Source organism: Rhinolophus hipposideros (assembly GCF_964194185.1).
Source record: "Rhinolophus hipposideros genome assembly, chromosome: 19".
NCBI classification, from domain to species: Eukaryota; Metazoa; Chordata; class Mammalia; order Chiroptera; family Rhinolophidae; genus Rhinolophus; species Rhinolophus hipposideros.
Window position 1 is genome coordinate 5,177,179 of NC_138065.1, and position 16,803 is coordinate 5,193,981.

The following is a 16,803-nucleotide window of genomic DNA, read 5'->3' on the forward strand; positions in this document are numbered from 1 at the left end:
CAGCCGGCGTTCTGGCTGCTTTTGTGCCTTGTTAAATAATTTTCCTCTCCGTTTTTTCAGTTTGCGCTTTCTTTGTGAAGCCTCATCCAGGTTAGAGTGCTGTGAAGCGCTCTGCGTACAGGATTTTGTCCCCTCTTCTCGTTCTTTTACAGAACAAATATAAGTGTAAGATAGTGCTACGTATATAAGTGACCCATGTTCGGGCCGTGTCTCCTGGTCCTCTAGCTGATGTGGGGGAGCCAGGTAGTATTACAGAGAAACAGGAGTTGTTTCTTTGTCATAGGGCAATCACCAAACATTTGCCAATACTGGGGGAGATACCCTAGAAGGCTTTCCTCTGGGAGGGACACTTTATTATTCCCTATGTTGTGAAGTTGGGGTTACATTACACACCTGCTTCCAATCCCCTCAAGGGTCTGTTCTGATGGTTAGTGGAAATGTAATTACCACAATTTTTAACATAAAAAAAGGTTCAGCCTGCACTGGAACTGATGGGCCCCCCAGGGTGAGATTAAGGTGATGGACACTAGGATCAATGGATATAGAAAAGGCTTCCCAACATTTTGGCCCCACAAGGTTTTGAAGAAGTAGGGGCTCAGGACAGTGTACTGGTCAAGGCAGCCATAGGGAAGGACCTCCCGACCTCCCCCTTTTGGGAGGAAAAAACCAGAGGAGGAAAAGGTGGGGGAATGAGTCTGGCTGCTGGAGTGCTGCATTGACAGGCAGGCTGGGCTAGAGGAAGCTTATAAACTCGTTTTCCCTTCAAATTCCTTCTTTAAAGCCTAACGTCCTCTGAGAGCTAATAAGAGATTTATTTCATATATCTTGACAAAGGAGCATATAGGATAGACACAGGTCCCAGCAATGAGCTACTGGGACATCCAGGGCTGAAACAGGAAAGGACAGAATGAGATAGGCAGTATCAGAACCAGAAAACCAGGTGTCATCCCCGACTTTCTAGGCTGGCCAGGTTGCTCCTTTTTAAAAGCAGCCAGAAATTTCTCTGTTTCAGCCTTATAAGGGTTGGGCAGCTTTTAACCAGAAAAAAACAAACAGAAAAACAGATGATCTCTAATAAATTTCTGTAATTGTAACCAATCATTCTCTTGTAAGGGAAACACCCACCAAGGCAGTCTAGAGATACTGCATATTGTAAAAAAAGATTTATTTCTCCAGTATCCATGGGACAGGATATTATAGCTAGTATTTCAACTCCAATAAGTAATTATGTGCTGCCTCATGGCACTAGATTACTTATCTTTTAATCTTCTGGAATAGTAGCCTCAAATCTGTGGTGGGTTCACAGGAATAAGTTTCAGCAGTATTCCAGATGTCAGCTGGTTTTTCCCTGATGTGATGAATCCATGGGATGATGCCTTGTAATTTAAGAGGACAGGGTTAACAGCATTTGGTAAGGCCCAACCCAAATAGGTTTTAACTGGTCCTGAGGCGACCCTGTTTTCCATGTCTTCCTGTACACCCAGTCTCTGGGCTTGTGCCGGTAAAGAGCTACACTACTGGAGAATGGTTGAATTGGGTAACTGTGTCTATTAAAAGTTGTTATTACTTGGCCTAAACTTATAATATGCTCAATAGCTGCTTCTGCTCCCACACCTGGAAGTAGCCCCTTTCGGAGTCTGGGAAGGTCCATACATCATTTCAAATAGGCTAAGGTTTAGTTTCCCTACGGGAGCTGTTCTAACCATGGTTACCATAGGACTATAGGTAAGGGCTTTCTCCAGTTTTCCTGGGTTTCATGACGTAGTTTAGCAAGGTTGATTTTTAGTGTCCTATGGGGTCTTTCAGTCTCTCCAGAATATTAAGGTCACCAAGTAGAGTGAAGTTTCAGTTGTATTTTCAATGTCTTGTAGATTCCCTTTATAACATTAGAAATGAAGGCTGTCTCATTGTAACTGAATGGAGCAGGGCAAGCCCAACAGTGGGATTCTTTCCTTAAGTAGAGCCTTTCTTACCTCAGTTGTCTTTTCAGTTCTGTCTGCAGGGGAAGGGAAAGCCTCAGGCCATCCTGTGAGTGTATCTGGGAACACTAGTAGGTACCTAAGTCCCCCTGGTGCTTTAGGCAGGACGGGGCAGTCTAGTTGCCAGTCTTCTCCTGGGTAAGTCTCTCGGACCCGTATGGGCGCACAGGTGGTCAAGTTTGGGAGTTATTTTGCTGACAGCTGATGTATTTTTCAGTCACTAGAGAGATTGTTTAAGTCCTGGGGCTCTAATGTTATTTATGAGCCAGTTAATAATAAAACTTCAGTTTTATAAGGGGTGGGACTATTGGCATATTGTCTAATGGGGTATACAATATGCTTAGGAAGTCAGACTCTTCCTGTCTTATTTACCATCCACCCTCCATATTCAAGGTTTTCTTGGCTATTTGGCTTTGGTTGCATCTTTTATTCCCCCTCATAAGAGGGGAATATTGGTATAAGGGCAAGACTGGGGCTAAAGGTAACTGTAACATCTCATGTGAGAGTGCAGCCTTTTTAGCCATCTTATCTGCCATATTATTTCCGTGTATGATCTCTGATTCTCCCTTCTGATGCCCCGACAGTGTACAACTGCCACCTCTTTTGGAGTTTTAATGGCTTCTAACAGTCTAAGCGCTTCTTTCCTATATTTTCTGGCCGCATTATTTGCATTCAACAAACCTCTTTCCTTCTAGATGGTTCCATGAGCATAAAAGGAATACCTAGAATCAGTGTATATTGTTAGGCTCTTGTTCTTTGCCAGTTTGAGGGCTCTCGTCAACGTTCTATGTTTAGTTTTCTAAGTGGAAGTGCTAGGTCTTAGCAGCTTTATTTCTATTACCTCTCTTACTGTTACAATTGCATACCCAGCTTTCCTTCGATGCATGGAAGAAGCTACTATGAGCTACAAACTATATTTCCTCAGAATTAGGGAGAGACTCACTTTTTTTTAGATCTTGCTGCTAGCGTACACCATATCTAGCATTTTCTATGCATTTATGAACTAAGTGCTCTTTTGACTCTGGTAAAAGAGTTGCGGGTTTCGGAGTCTGGCATGGTTTTGGGGTTACCTCTGGGATGTCAAGGAGAATAGCTTGATATTGGGACATACGACTCGTGGTCAGCTATAGCTGGCCTTTAGCCTCTAAAACATCAATCAACTGATGAAGCATCTAAACCATGAGGAGTTGTCCCAATGTTAACTTTTCTGCCTCTTTTATTAGTAAGTAGTGGCTGCTGTTATCCTTAGGCCACACCCTTGCTACTACGCAGTCATTTGGAAAAGTGAGCTACTATTTTTAACCATCCTAAGGTTTGGGTGAGCACTCCTTAAGGCCATGCCTTCTTCTTGTGTGCATATAAGTGAAAAGGCTTTTCAAAATCAGGCAGTCCCTTAGGAAGAGCACTCGGGAGCAAGTGTTTTAGTTTATCAAAGGCTCATTGCTAGTCTATGTCCCATTCAAAGTGATTTGTTTTTCTTGTAATTTATCACATAAAGGTCTGGCTATGAGTCCAAAATTAGGGATCCAGATTCAACAAAACCCCACCCATCCCCAAAAGTCCCCTTAATGGCTTATGGACTCGGGATTTCAGACAACATATGGCCTGTTTACTTTGTGGGGATAGTTTTCTTTTCAATCTTGATATTAGGTAACTTAGGTATTTCACCGTGGGTTTTGACAACAGCACTTTTTCTTTAGACAGATTGTATTTCTTGTTATCCAGAAAGTTTAAAGTTTTTATTGTATTAATTAATATCTGAGTCCTCTTTGGTGGGACTGTCAATTAATAAGTCATGTAAATACTGTATTAATGTCCCTTTTTCTAATTCTAGTTCTGTGAACCTCTGCTTACAATTTCTCCAAAAATAGTGGGAGAATTTTAAAGTTCTTGGGGCAGGACCAACTGTCGAACAAAATCGTTTGTAGTGAGTTTCTGGGTCCTTCCATTAAAAGCAAAGATTTCTTCAGAATTTCTGAGGATATAAAGGAATATATATTTCAAATCTAAAACAGTGTCAAATTGACTGTTACTTGGTATCCTCGTCAACAAAGCGTATGGGTTTAGCACTACAGGGTGTATATTCTGTGTAGCTTCATGTACAGGCCTCAGGTCTTGTACGAATCTATATTCATCTGACCGTGGCTTCTTGACTGGCAAGCTTGGGGTGTGACAAACAGACCCGCATGGTCTCATGAGGCCCTGATCTAGTAAGCGATCTAAAACAGGTGTAATTTCCCTTATAGCTCTGGTTTCAAGGGGTACTGCCTAACACGAGGCCATTGGTCCCACTCCTTTAAAGTTACCACCATAGGGTGTGTTCTAAGTGTTCCTACTTCACCGTGTGTCCAGGCCTCAGGAGACCCTTTTATGAAAAAAGTTCTTCCACAGCTTTTGGATCATTCTCGAGGAATATCAGGAGATCTACTCCCTGTCTCGGGATGGCCTCCTTAACTGTATGTCCAAATATACTCACTGATGCTCCTTCCTGACTTAGTCAATAAATCTCTTCCTGTAAAGGAACAGGGCATTCTGGGACGTATAGAAAAGAGTGGGTGAGTGACCAGAAACCTGTTTCATAATTTAGAGGCTCCAGAAATCGGTTGGTCTCTCCTTTTCTGATAATTCCTTGTATCTTGCAACCTTTGTCAGACAGGGTGCCCCTTTTGGTTGTAATACAAAGTAGTTCCAATATCCAGTAGAAATTCTACTGGTTCTCTCTCAACTTCTAAAGTAACTCAGGACTCCTCAGGGGAGATGATCCTGTTTCCTGGAACCTTTTGGGGAACCCCTTAGCCCTGTCCATCTTCATCTTCAAGAGGCATTTGGAGAATGGCAGTGCCTCCTGCCTTCCCTCTTTGGGGATGATTAGGGTATTTCCTCTTCCAGTACAGTTCCTGTTTGCATTGGCCCTGCCCTAGCTTAGGGGCCTATGGACCTGTCACAGGATGGGGGCTGGGGTTACTCACCAGAGGCAGCTTCTTTTTTCTCGGAGTGGTTACCTGGTCCTGAACAAATGGCTACTGCCCACAAGGCAGCCTGCTTCTTCATCTCTGAGTCTTTCTTCTTTTCTTCTTCCATGTCTCTATTACTAAACATCTTAAAGGCTGTTCCACAATTGTTACCAGACCAGACCGGGTCCACAGGTTTCTGCCAGTCAAAAGTAAAATCACCGTTCAAATGAAAAATGGTTTCTATTTTGTCCAACAGGAATCCCGGTATGTGTTCATACCTGCAGGCACGTATGTGAGTTTGCAGAAATGGGAACCAGGTCTCCTGGCTCTGAAAGGAAAAGACATGCAGTGAGTGGTTTGCTGTGGTAGGTGGCTGAGAGACATAGATGAATTGTCTGGAAGTTCAGAGGGAACTTGGAGGAGAACTTGGGATGGGACAGGGAGTCTAATCCAGGTAGAGGAACAAGAAAAAGACAAGGAGAATTGTGAGTGGTGGCAGGTCCACAGAGTGGGCCAAGACCAGGAATAGGAAATGACTTTTCAGTGGTGGGAACTTTAAGGGCAGCTTATGGGGGTGAGAAGGGGGTGAATGCCAAACTGGGGAGGGGATAGATTTTTCCCCTGTGAATAATGCAGGGGGAAAGATTATAGAAGAGGAAGAAAATTAACATATATATGTGGAGATGCTCACAAATATTAGTAACCAGAAAAAGGCAAATTAAAGCAATAATAAGATATCGCTCTACACTGGATACTCAGGAAAATATTGAAAAGCTGAATAATTCCAAGGGTTAACTGGGTTGAAGGGCTTAAATGGTTGGCGCCCTGCTCGTGGGATATGTACTAGAGCAGCTCTTTTGAAGAGCAGTCTGGTACTTAGGCCAATTATGTTTACACATCGGAGGCAGCAGCAGCTCTGCTTCTGTATATTCATCTAAAAGAAATTCCCACCCGTGCCTATCAGGGAACATGACAAGGATGATGGGACATTGGAAATTATGTCAGTGTGGGCATTCATCACTGAGAGTAGAGAAACCAGTAGATTCACTTCATGGAGAACTCTACAGCAGTAAGAGACAGTGGATTATATAGAATATACATGTAAAAATGGGAGTAACTGCAAGAATTTTGTCAGTAGAGAAATGAAACCAAATTGACAATTAGCTTCAATACATACAGTCTGCTGTGGGCAGTTGATTTGTCAATGGAGAAATGAAACCAAACAAGAACAACGAAACCCAAACTGTTAACCGATATATTATCTTTTGTTTGTTACAACAAAATTGTCTTATGGCCAATTAGTTATGTGGGGAAAATGTTTGCTGTAAAAATGCTTGAGGCAAAGTGGCTTATGGCAAAAATACTTGACACAAGTGATAAGTCAGCTGGGGCCTGTGTTTGGTTAACGTGACATTTTTCTGGTGTAATCCTGAAAATTCTGGCCCTGTCAACCTGTGCATACCTCATCTTTACCTACTGTCTGCCTTCATCTCTAAATTCTGGCTACACGGACTCCCTCCTTTCCCCAGTGATTGTAGAGCACATAAAAACCAATTGAGCGAAGTAGGCAATAAATACATCAACTTTGATTTCATGTCACGTCACGGCCTCAATCTTCCCTATAGAGCATCTCATTTGATCATTAAAACATTCCTGTGGGGAAGACAGGAATTCTCAGTACCACGAAAAATAAAAAAATTGATCTTTGGCAAAGCTAGAATTAGCCATGGTTCATATAGCCTAGATTATCTATCTATCTATCTATCTATCTATCTATCTATCTATCTATCTATCTATCTATTCATCCATCTATCTATCATCTTTCTATCTATCATCTATCATCTGATTGTTTTGGAGGAAATTATACATGCTTATTTTAAGAAATTCAAACAATTCAGAAATGTTCAATGAATATAACAAAACCAACACCTATAAATCATACTTAAATTTGTATGAACATTCTTCCTGATAATTCTCTCTATAGTCATACATATTTATATCTACTAGTAACCTTCTGCATAAATGATAATTCAGTTCTTTTGGCTCAAGTAGAGAAATAACACGTGCATCAAGAGCTGGAATATAAAGTACAGAGTAAAAGGTTTCAAAGGAAGAAAATAAGAATGCAGTGGAAGGTGCCTCAGGAGCACCCAGCCTGGGTGCCCAGAAGGACAACAGTGCTGCTATTCGGAGAAGTAGAGAGCCTAGAAAGGGGAGGGAAGGCTTCAAACTGGTCCACTGAGGTTTGATTAGCCAGTGGTGCCTCTATGATGATGGTAATAGAATCACAGACTAAGTTCTATAATCATTTACAGATATTCTACTGGAAGTCCTGAATTCACCCAGGAAGGGAAGAGTTGGCAGCCAGAGAAGGCTTTTGCAGAGCACCTGAACCACTCGGGAAAATGAGAAGGGAGTTGTTTTGTTAGCAATCAGAAAAAAAAGAAAGAAAAAAAATAGCACTGTTACAGATAGTCCAAAAAAAAAAAGCCACTTATTAATGCAAAAAGATGTACAATGTATATTCTGTAATTCGGCAGTATTCAGAGGCTGGATACAGCAAACAGAGGACTCAGTTAAGCCATATCATAACAGTATTTACTATGGAGCAGACAGGCTGGGAACAGAATCACTATTAACGTCACTATAAAGAAGATGTATAATTATTAATTAAAGGACAAGATCTTGGAGACACTTAGGAAGAAAAAAGAAACATCCATTGACTGCAAAATTCAATACTATTAAAAATACAGACCAATAATAATATTTAGTGAAACAAGCTGATTACATTTTGTATTCATACATCTTTTTTGCCCCAAATACTTTGAGAAAATAAGCTTTTACCTTTATCCTCCTGTAATATTTTGTACTACAGCAAATTTCATAGGATAATTCACGTAATATTTTTTCCTACTACAGAAAACAAAATCCAACATTATGGAAGACAAATTAGGGCAATATATATTCAGATTCTAAATACTTCTGTTTTACTTAAAGAAAAAGCAATACTTAGATCAGTGGTTCTCTAACCTTAATGTATATCAGAATCACCTGGAGGGTTTCTTAAACCACAAATTGGTAGGTCTCACGCCCAGAATTTATCATTCAATAGGTCTGGGGTAGGTCCAAGTTTATACATTTGTCACAAGTTCCCAGGTGATCTGCTGCTCCTAGATTAGAGACCACTTTTGAGGACCAATAATTTAGACAGTGGACAGGTTCCCCACCCCCATTATTCTTTGATCTCTCTTCAAATCTTTGACACGTCCTTCTCCAGAGTATTTCAGTATGTTCAATCTACATTGCCTTTAAAGTTAAAAAAACAAACACACACACACAGATATTTGCAATAGAAATTCCATTAATTGCAGGTGAGATTTTAATTTAAAGGGAAAATGAAACATCTCGAACAGCGAATCCTCTGATTTCTCACCTGGATACCTTCACAAATGTTATTCTAGCCACTCTTTTCCTGGTCCTCCTCCTTCTCTTTATTGTGTATCTCAGTAGGATGCTCTTTCTTTAAAGCCTAACACAAGCCCCATCTTCATAGCCAAGATTTCCCCAGTTTCCCAGCAGCCAGACTTACGTAGCATTAGGATTCCTATAGTAATTATTGCCTACATTTCTTATCATACTCAGTATGTGTTACCATGTGCTGTTCAGCCATATATGTGTATGTATTTTATGCATTATTTTACTTCCCCATTATGATAAACTCGTAGGCAGCCAGTCACATCCTTTGCTAGGCTGGTATTTCCATCACTAAGCACCCATGATTTAAAACCTAGTTCACCTTCAACTGATGCTAATGAGAGCAGCCAAGTGTGGAGACCAATAAAGCAGGAGCCGGATTTTCTTTTGGGAGCTGACATAAATTTTTTCTCTCTCAAGTACATATATACCGTGTTTCCCCGAAAATAAGACCTAACCAGAAAACAAACTCTAGCATGATTTCTCAGGATGACATCCCCTGAACATAAGCCCTAAGGTGTCTTTTGGAGCACAACTGAATATAAGACCTGGTCTTATTTTCGGGAAAACACAGTATATAGCCAAATTTAGATGTAAAATTAAGAGCTTAGAATGCTGAAGAAAACTTTTACTTGCAAATATAGTAACCACGCAACTAATTGGGTTTAAGGATTAGACGTGTGGACCTACATTTCAATCCAAATCAGGACAATTTACAAAAGGAAGCACACAGAATGGCTTACTGTATTCTTTTCCATGCTGATATGGAATAATTTGCTTTCGCCTTGTCAAGAATTAGGTTGTGCTTTCTGTATTGATGGTGGGTATGTTCCTGCAGGCCTCTCATTCTAAGCCATAATAGGCCCTAATGGAAAAGTCACCTGAATTATCTATTTCTTGAAGACTGGCTTTCAAGACATTAAGATTATATAGTTTGCTCAGCTATTATAGGACCATATTAAATTGTCGCCGTTATCTGTATCTTTGCAATGTTGTCACTGAAAGACAGTATCTCATAGGTCCTTCACTACATTCTCTCTTGAATGTAGCACCAAAAAACAAAAATTAAAAAATAAGGTACATTGTGAGGGACCTTATTTAAATACCAAAAACAAGAAATCACGTATACTTTTCACGGTGGCTAGCTAACTGCCAAACTTTTTAAAACTACAGTAATGAGCTCATCTCTGACCTAGCAACATCTCTTTCATGTTTGAAGTCGATTGGATTTTCTTTTCTAAGTGCACTTGCACCTTTTCAAGTGAGCAAGCGTATTGTTACACCATACAACAGGGACCCTGAACTATCTGGCTCACACTCCCTCATTGCACAGGTGGTAGGTTTTAAATGAAGCTCAATTAAAAACCATCGGGAGGCAGAACTGCCAATCTCAGGACTGTAAACCTACGATTGTCTTCCTTCTTTGCTCAGGCAAATGTAGCGAGACTACAGTGAGGATTACTCCACTTTGCCTTCATTTGCTGATTTCTACTTTCCATGCCTGGAGCCACCAACCACAAATATAGTAAACCAACAAGCAAATCCAAATACTGCTTCAATATGGAGCTGTAACACAGATCAGCTCCTAGCAGGGTTTTGGACTCAGGCCTTAAAAAGACAACAGAGCCGTACATAGAGGGTTCATACCAGTAATATTCTAGAGACAGCCAGTGGAGATGCAGGAAGCAACATCCGTCCTCGCTGGAGCAGCCGCGACAGCTTTGCAGCATGCCAAACAATAGTGGCTTACTGCCAGCTGATTACATAAGGGCTGACACAAGGGGGAGATGGGGGGAATGCGTCAGCAGACTGCGCATGCACCGGTTACAAGCAGAGCCAGTACTTTTGTGTGGGTCGGGTCAGGCTGTCTCGCTCTCCTGGACCCCGTCCCAACAGGGGCGTAATTTTCTAGTAACAAAAATGGAAGTAAACAAGCACCTATTGTAGAGCGACTTCCGTTTTCGGGAGTTAGTGCCCTGGTAGTCACTGCCTCCCTTAAGATAAGGCTGATACAAAGCAACTCTACAGTGCCCCGCCGCCTATACGTATCAGGCAAATGCCCAGCTCCTTTGAAGACCATGTGGTTGGCCCTAAAAAGGGCCTTTGGGATTGCCAAGCGTCAAGTCTGCAAGGACAGCCTAGCCTCCGAAGCCGTACAGGGTGCGTCCCTGTCGCTTGAGGGCGTACACCACGTCCATGGCGGTGACCGTCTTGCGCTTGGCGTGCTCCGTGTAGGTGACGGCGTCCCGGATCACGTTCTCCAGGAACACCTTCAACACTCCGCGGGTCTCCTCGTAAATGAGGCCTGAGATGCGCTTGACCCCTCCGCGCCGAGCGAGGCGCCGGATCGCGGGCTTGGTGATGCCCTGGATGTTATCTCTCAGCACTTTACGGTGGCGCTTAGCGCCGCCCTTGCCTAGGCCTTTGCCGCCCTTGCCTCTCCCGGACATGGTCACCCAGCTCTCACGACACCACACCGAGACCAGACACGGCGGCTGTGCCCCTGATATACAAAAACATCGGACCGGATTGAAGACCACAAGCGCGGGGGCGGGAGGCGGCCTCGAGTGTCCCCGCCCGCCGCGCGTTTCCTCATCGCTCCTCCACTCCGCCCTCTAGCGGACTCTATTTGCCACAGTCCCGGGAGAATTCCGACCTCAGCGCCGAGCTCCCAGCCCTTTTCCTCTGTCTCCCCATCTGTGCGCTCCCCCCACCCCCGACATTAGATACGGGCCAAGAGGGAAAGGTCTTTCTCGGGGGTGAAGACCAGAAGAAGCGCACATGGAGTCCAGAGACGCGAAGAAGACCAGAGCCCCAGCGCCGGGCCTAATCCCGACAGGCGGATCCGAGGCTCCCGAACCGTGGTTACGTAAAAGGGCAACCAGGCAGTTCGGATCCTTAGACTGATGGATTTACGAGGCGACCTACAGAGATTGGGGCACCTGGGATGTGCAGGGAGGGTGGAGGGGAAGGTCGCCATAATGCGAGCCTTGTTTCTATTTTGGTGGTAGGAGGCCTGGAATTGCACCTCCCCCAGGAGAAATCAGATCCTAGGAAAACTGGACTCACTATACTATCAAATCTGATGGTTATCAGTGAATCCAACGCAGTCACAAAGCTCTGCTGGAAAAAGCAATAGATGCAGAAAGAAGACAACAATCTATAACTCCTTTCTACATCCTCCCTTGTTCTCAGCCAGGATTCAGTGCCCAGGTTGTGTCCCGGTTGAGGCCTCATATGGAACTCCAAGTTAACTGAATTGGATTTCGCAAGAGGACATCTGCTACATATTGTGAGAGTCATTACCAGAAATTGCCCTGTGAAATTAGGGGTCTTTACTGATAGTGTTCATGACCAGGGTCTTTTCTGTAGGCCAATCCATGAGACAGTGGTTTCTGTATCAAAATTATGGTTTGGTTCCGAGAAATGTTTATTATTTTAAAAAATCCTATGTGCCTTCTTTCATCTCTTCTTTGGCTCTACGTCTCTGTAGGCTAATGAATCCCAAAGCTTTATCCAGATTGCTATGCTCCAGATATGTAGATCCATCCTCCTGGTTCTTTAGTCATCTTAAACTTAAAACTCAAAGTCTCCAAAAATCAGAATATTTAAAGTGAAAGTTTCTAGGTGTATCTCTAGGGAGCTGAGAGGATTCATTCCTCCCCACCTTCCCTGTCCATGGAATGGTGCCACCATGCATCACGTGTCTGAAACATCCTGGAATTCACAATACATGTTGAAAGGTAGTAGACATGCAACCAGAAAATATGCTTCTTTGGTATACTATTTTGAGCCATAGGCACTTTAAAAACAGCAAATGCGGGGAGCGGCTTTCTTTGAACTCCCTTTATTTACTTTAAAGACAGATTCCCCCCAAAGGAACTCAGTTCCCCCGGGCCTAAGAATTAAACTGACATAAGACTGATCAAAATTAATAAAGCATACAAATTTTAATGTTTATATATGTACACAGGAGTCTTCATAAGCAAAATGAAGACCTGAAGAGCCTGATAGGCCCCAAAGCTTATATACCGTATAGTATATACCTTTTAAAACAAAGAACCATAAATTATAGGGCTTGGGCTAGGAACAGCAAATTGTGGGATACATATGGGGGAAATTCATGAAAGAAAATGATTATTTTAGTAGTTTGGTTTTTATAGATTCATTTTGTCATCGACTCTGTGTCTGGTGAAAAGAATGTTCTTTTCCTGGTACTGGGAGGGTACTTCTCAAGTGGGAAAGTTTATGAGCTGCTCTTAGGGAACGGGCAGTTCCTGCATCTGCCATTCCTCAATTGACTTCAGCTCAAAATCAATATACTAAAGTGGCATATTTTGGGGTGGCATGTGCTGCACCCCCTCAAACTCTTAGCTGCTGTAGGGGAGGCAAAATGTTACCTCTGCCTTCTTAGGGATTTTGGCTATGCCGGAGAATTAAATTAACAGAATACAGATTAACAGGAGAAAGCATATAAATTTTCTCACTGTAAGTTTTACTTACCATGGGAGCCATCATAAGGAAAGGAAGACTCAAAGAAGCAGTTAGAGTTGAACACTTATATACTGAATTGGACAAAGACTAGTACATCAGGAAAACGTAACAAGACAGAAGGGCTGCGTTTGGGCATTAATGGTGGAAAAGTGTCCAGGAAGATAAGGGTTAGTTTAACAAAGTTTGTACAGATTTCTCTCAGCTTTGACTCCCACCCTTAGTGATAAGAATGTTATTTTGTTCCTTGTAAAGAGAAGACATCTTCCATATGGAGGTTTGATTTCTTGTTTTTAGGAAAGAAGGAGGAGAGCAGACCACCTCCTTGTACATGCTATTTTTCAAGTGCCTTTCGCGGAAAATAATCTTTATGCCATATTTTAGGTGTGGCATATTCTGCCACTGATGCGGCTCAGGACACGCTCCACCAAAATATGGCACCTTAGCATATGGAGTATTTTAAGCTGAAGTGGCCCTTCCCGGGACCTTCTCCCTTGAAACAGGTCGTAGAAGCCTCTTGTGAAAGGTACCTTCCTTATACCCGGAGGAAAGGAGCATTGTTTTCTTTGAAGACAAAGGGACACACAGAAGAATCCTAACAAACAGGTCTTGCGGTTTCTACCAGGTTACTGTACTTAACCGGTCCGTTTTCTATGTGACTGCCCACTCTTCATTAAACCTAGCATAAAAATACTCAGGTTTGTTTTTTTCGGATCTGCATTTCCTTACAAAGGTTCCTGTGTCACGTAAAACTTATATTACCTAAATTAGTGTGTTCATCGGACTTTGTCAGTTTCATTTTCAGATCTAGCCAGAGACCCTAAGTGCGTTGAGAAAAAACTTTTCCCTCTCCTGTACCACCGTTCGCTCTACAGTACAGGCAGTAGTCTTAAGGACAGGTAGAAAACGGGGAGTTTTTATCCAGTGAACAGGATTTTGAGGGAATGAGTTTAATCTCAGAGTGGAGTAAGGAAAGCTCAAAATCCTATGGCTTCTCAATTTGGTTCAGGGCTACAGACCACTCAAGATGAAAGGGAATCAGGCATATGGCCTGACCAACCCACAAACCAAAGATTCAGTCTCATCTTCGTACCTGATGCCCTTGGGGGTACTTGAAGTTAAAGACTAAACACAAACTGTCTTCCTGGAACATATATTTTAGTTCAGTCCATTACTTTTGTATTAAAAACAAACATACACATATAAAACATTATAAGCCTAATAATTCACTTAACATTTTCTTTTGCCTGCTTATTTCCTATGGTAAAATTTAGCTCATGCCTCTTTGTTTTCCCCCCTTCACAGTACTAAAAGATGAAATTTCAGTGCTCAGTCTCGAAACTGCAGATTTTTATTATTTCTGGGGAAAGAAACCAGAAATATTAGGAGAAAACTACTCCTCTTCCCTACAGTGGCAGCGGTTCTTCTGCATTATGAACTTGCTTCTGATAAAGTGGTATATTAAGAAGTATCACTGGAATACCACTCTATTGTCCAATGTGGAGACCAAGTGGAAGTGAACAAATATGGATCTGGATTGTTATGAAATGTGACTTCAAAGGCAACCCATCACAGATTGTTATATGCTGAGAAGTGTTACCTATACCTCATAAAACTTTACTATTCTGATTGATTATCGTATTCGATTTGTTGCCCTGGAATTAATATTTAAATTGGCGTCTGTTTTCTGAGAAGTAGAAATTCTTATACAATTTCTGTATTAAGCCAGAGGAAGACTCTTGACATTTTTCTTATTCTCTATGTTATAAAGGTAAAATAAATCCTGTAAAATAAATTATATTCATATAGAATCCAGATTCTATATGAATATGTGTGGCCACACAACAGCCTAGATGTCTGTCCCCCCATGCCTTTCCCTAAGAAAGGAAGGATTTGTGGAACTGTGCCTCTCTGGGATTGAGTTTATTACACCTTGTGTCTCTCCGCCTGGTCTTCAGATGATGGGTTTGCAGTCAAAGACGGGTAAGATTTCTCACGGGAGAAACAACCTAAGCCAGACGGGACCCCCTGGACCCCCAATGAGCTGTATGAAGATTGATGGGAAGAGGCTACAGTCATTCTGACTCTTGCCTCTCCCTCTCACCTAATTGTGAGAGGATCATTAGAGCGATAAGATCAAGCTCTTTCTGCTCACCTCAAGGCTTTCTTTTACCTGGAGAGACTTTCCCCACCCCAGGGAGGTACATACCACACCTTAGTTATCATGGCACTGGATACCTTGGCTGTTTTGGGACAAATAATTGGATTTTAAGATCATTCTATGTAGTTTAAGAAGTTTCACAAACCATGCCTTAAATCCTAAAATCTTTAAATCATGTGACTTTGTCTAAAATCAATAAATACTGACCGTCGGCCTGATTCGGGGCCCCAGTCTCTGATACTGCGGGTCCCCTAGTTCTCTAATTTAACTGCGTTGAGTCTCTGTCTATTTACTACAACTTAACCCAAAGCCGCCCCTTCTCACCTCTCTACAGCCTCTGTTGCGCAGGACGCGACAAATATGCAGCTTGAGAATCTTTTTCTTAAAAAAGACTTCCATATATCATGGCCAAGCATGCATACATTAAAAACAAAAGTCAGAACAAAACAAAACAAAAAACATTGCAAAGAAATGTGACACGTCTGTGGGCTGCTTTCGGCGATCATCCAGACCCCATGGTAGTTTCTTCTGATTGGAATAGTTCAGTGGAGAAGTTTGAGAAACATTGAGGGATTTGATTGCACGACGGGAAAATTATTCAGTGTTTTAAAATGTACCCCAAGTCTAATGAAACTGGAAATGCATTACAATCTCATTCTTGCTTTAGCTTGTTATGCAGGCCTTGTTACTTATCTGGGACAAGCCAAAATTTCTCTGAGACTCAGTTTCTTTATAAAATGAGGAAAATAACATCTACTTCACAGAGATGTGATTAAATGAGAGTGTATACAGAAGAATTTTAAAATACTGAGGAGTGCTCTCTATGTAAAGCATTCTTACAAAACCACCACTGGAAGAGGTAACAGCTGTTCACATCAGTTACACTTCTGCATGGCATTTCAGATCTCCCTAGAGCAGGTGATGGCTGCCCCCCACCACTGCAGAGCAGGTGATGGCTGCCCCCCACCACTTATATCTTGAAGATATAAAGAGAACACATTTCTACATTGTGTTGTATTCAGGAAATCCTCTCAAAATCACTTATTTGACTTCAGCAGGAAGATGATAATTCACATTCACACCATCAAGATGAGTTTTAAGCTACCTGGGCCTGCTTTTGTTCTCAGGGTTGAGTTTTTATAAGGTTTGGATGCAATAAAATAAGCATACATTTAAATTTTATATTAACTATTACAACTTTAAGCACTGGTAACCTTACATAAATGTTTTATGACGCAATTTTCTGAACAAGAATTCAAAGCATGAAATAACTAAAAGGCAAAGGATCTTCAATTTTCTTATAAAGAATAGAAAAGATGAAACTTTTAAGCATTAGAAAACACCTTACTGAAGGACTCATGCTATCAACTCAGTAGTGAACGAACAATTTATTTGCTTTGAATCTGTTTACCATTGTAAAGGACAAATTAGTATTTCCGGTCTTATCTTCGTTAGAAGCGTTTTGTCTACAGGACATAGTTGGCAATTGATGGTTTGAGGAGGAGAGAACCTCATGCCAGGGGGCAAAGGCTACAGAAAGGCTGAAGGCTCTACTCTGCGCGTTGGGACAGGTCTGCACACGGCTTGGGCGGGTTTCGAAGTCAGGTAAACGTTAAGTTCAACTTTGGGTTCCTTCACCTACATATTGTTTTGCTCAACCTCAACCATAACGCGCTTAACAGTGTCGGGCACTAAATAAATCTTAGCAATGGGAAAGGAGTTACAGTAACTGGTGACTGGAAAT

General features: G+C 41.9%; 1 protein-coding gene and 1 long non-coding RNA gene across 2 annotated transcripts; both read right to left on the minus strand.

Moving 5' to 3' along the window:
- Positions 1–1,101: 1,101 nt before the first annotated feature.
- On the minus strand, positions 1,102–10,122 carry LOC308487577. The gene is made up of 3 exons (XR_013991724.1): positions 10,055–10,122; positions 4,949–5,261; positions 1,102–1,376 (listed from the first exon to the last, which is right to left on the minus strand). It is a non-coding gene; the product is annotated as an uncharacterized lncRNA (long non-coding RNA).
- Positions 10,123–10,545: 423 nt separating this feature from the next.
- Positions 10,546–10,857, minus strand: LOC308487578 (histone H4; the record flags this gene model as incomplete). The annotated part of the gene is made up of 1 exon (XM_081025990.1): positions 10,546–10,857. One exon carries the CDS (start codon positions 10,855–10,857, stop codon positions 10,546–10,548), a length of 312 nt encoding a protein of 103 aa, XP_080882116.1.
- Between the last annotated feature and the right edge of the window lie 5,946 nt (positions 10,858–16,803).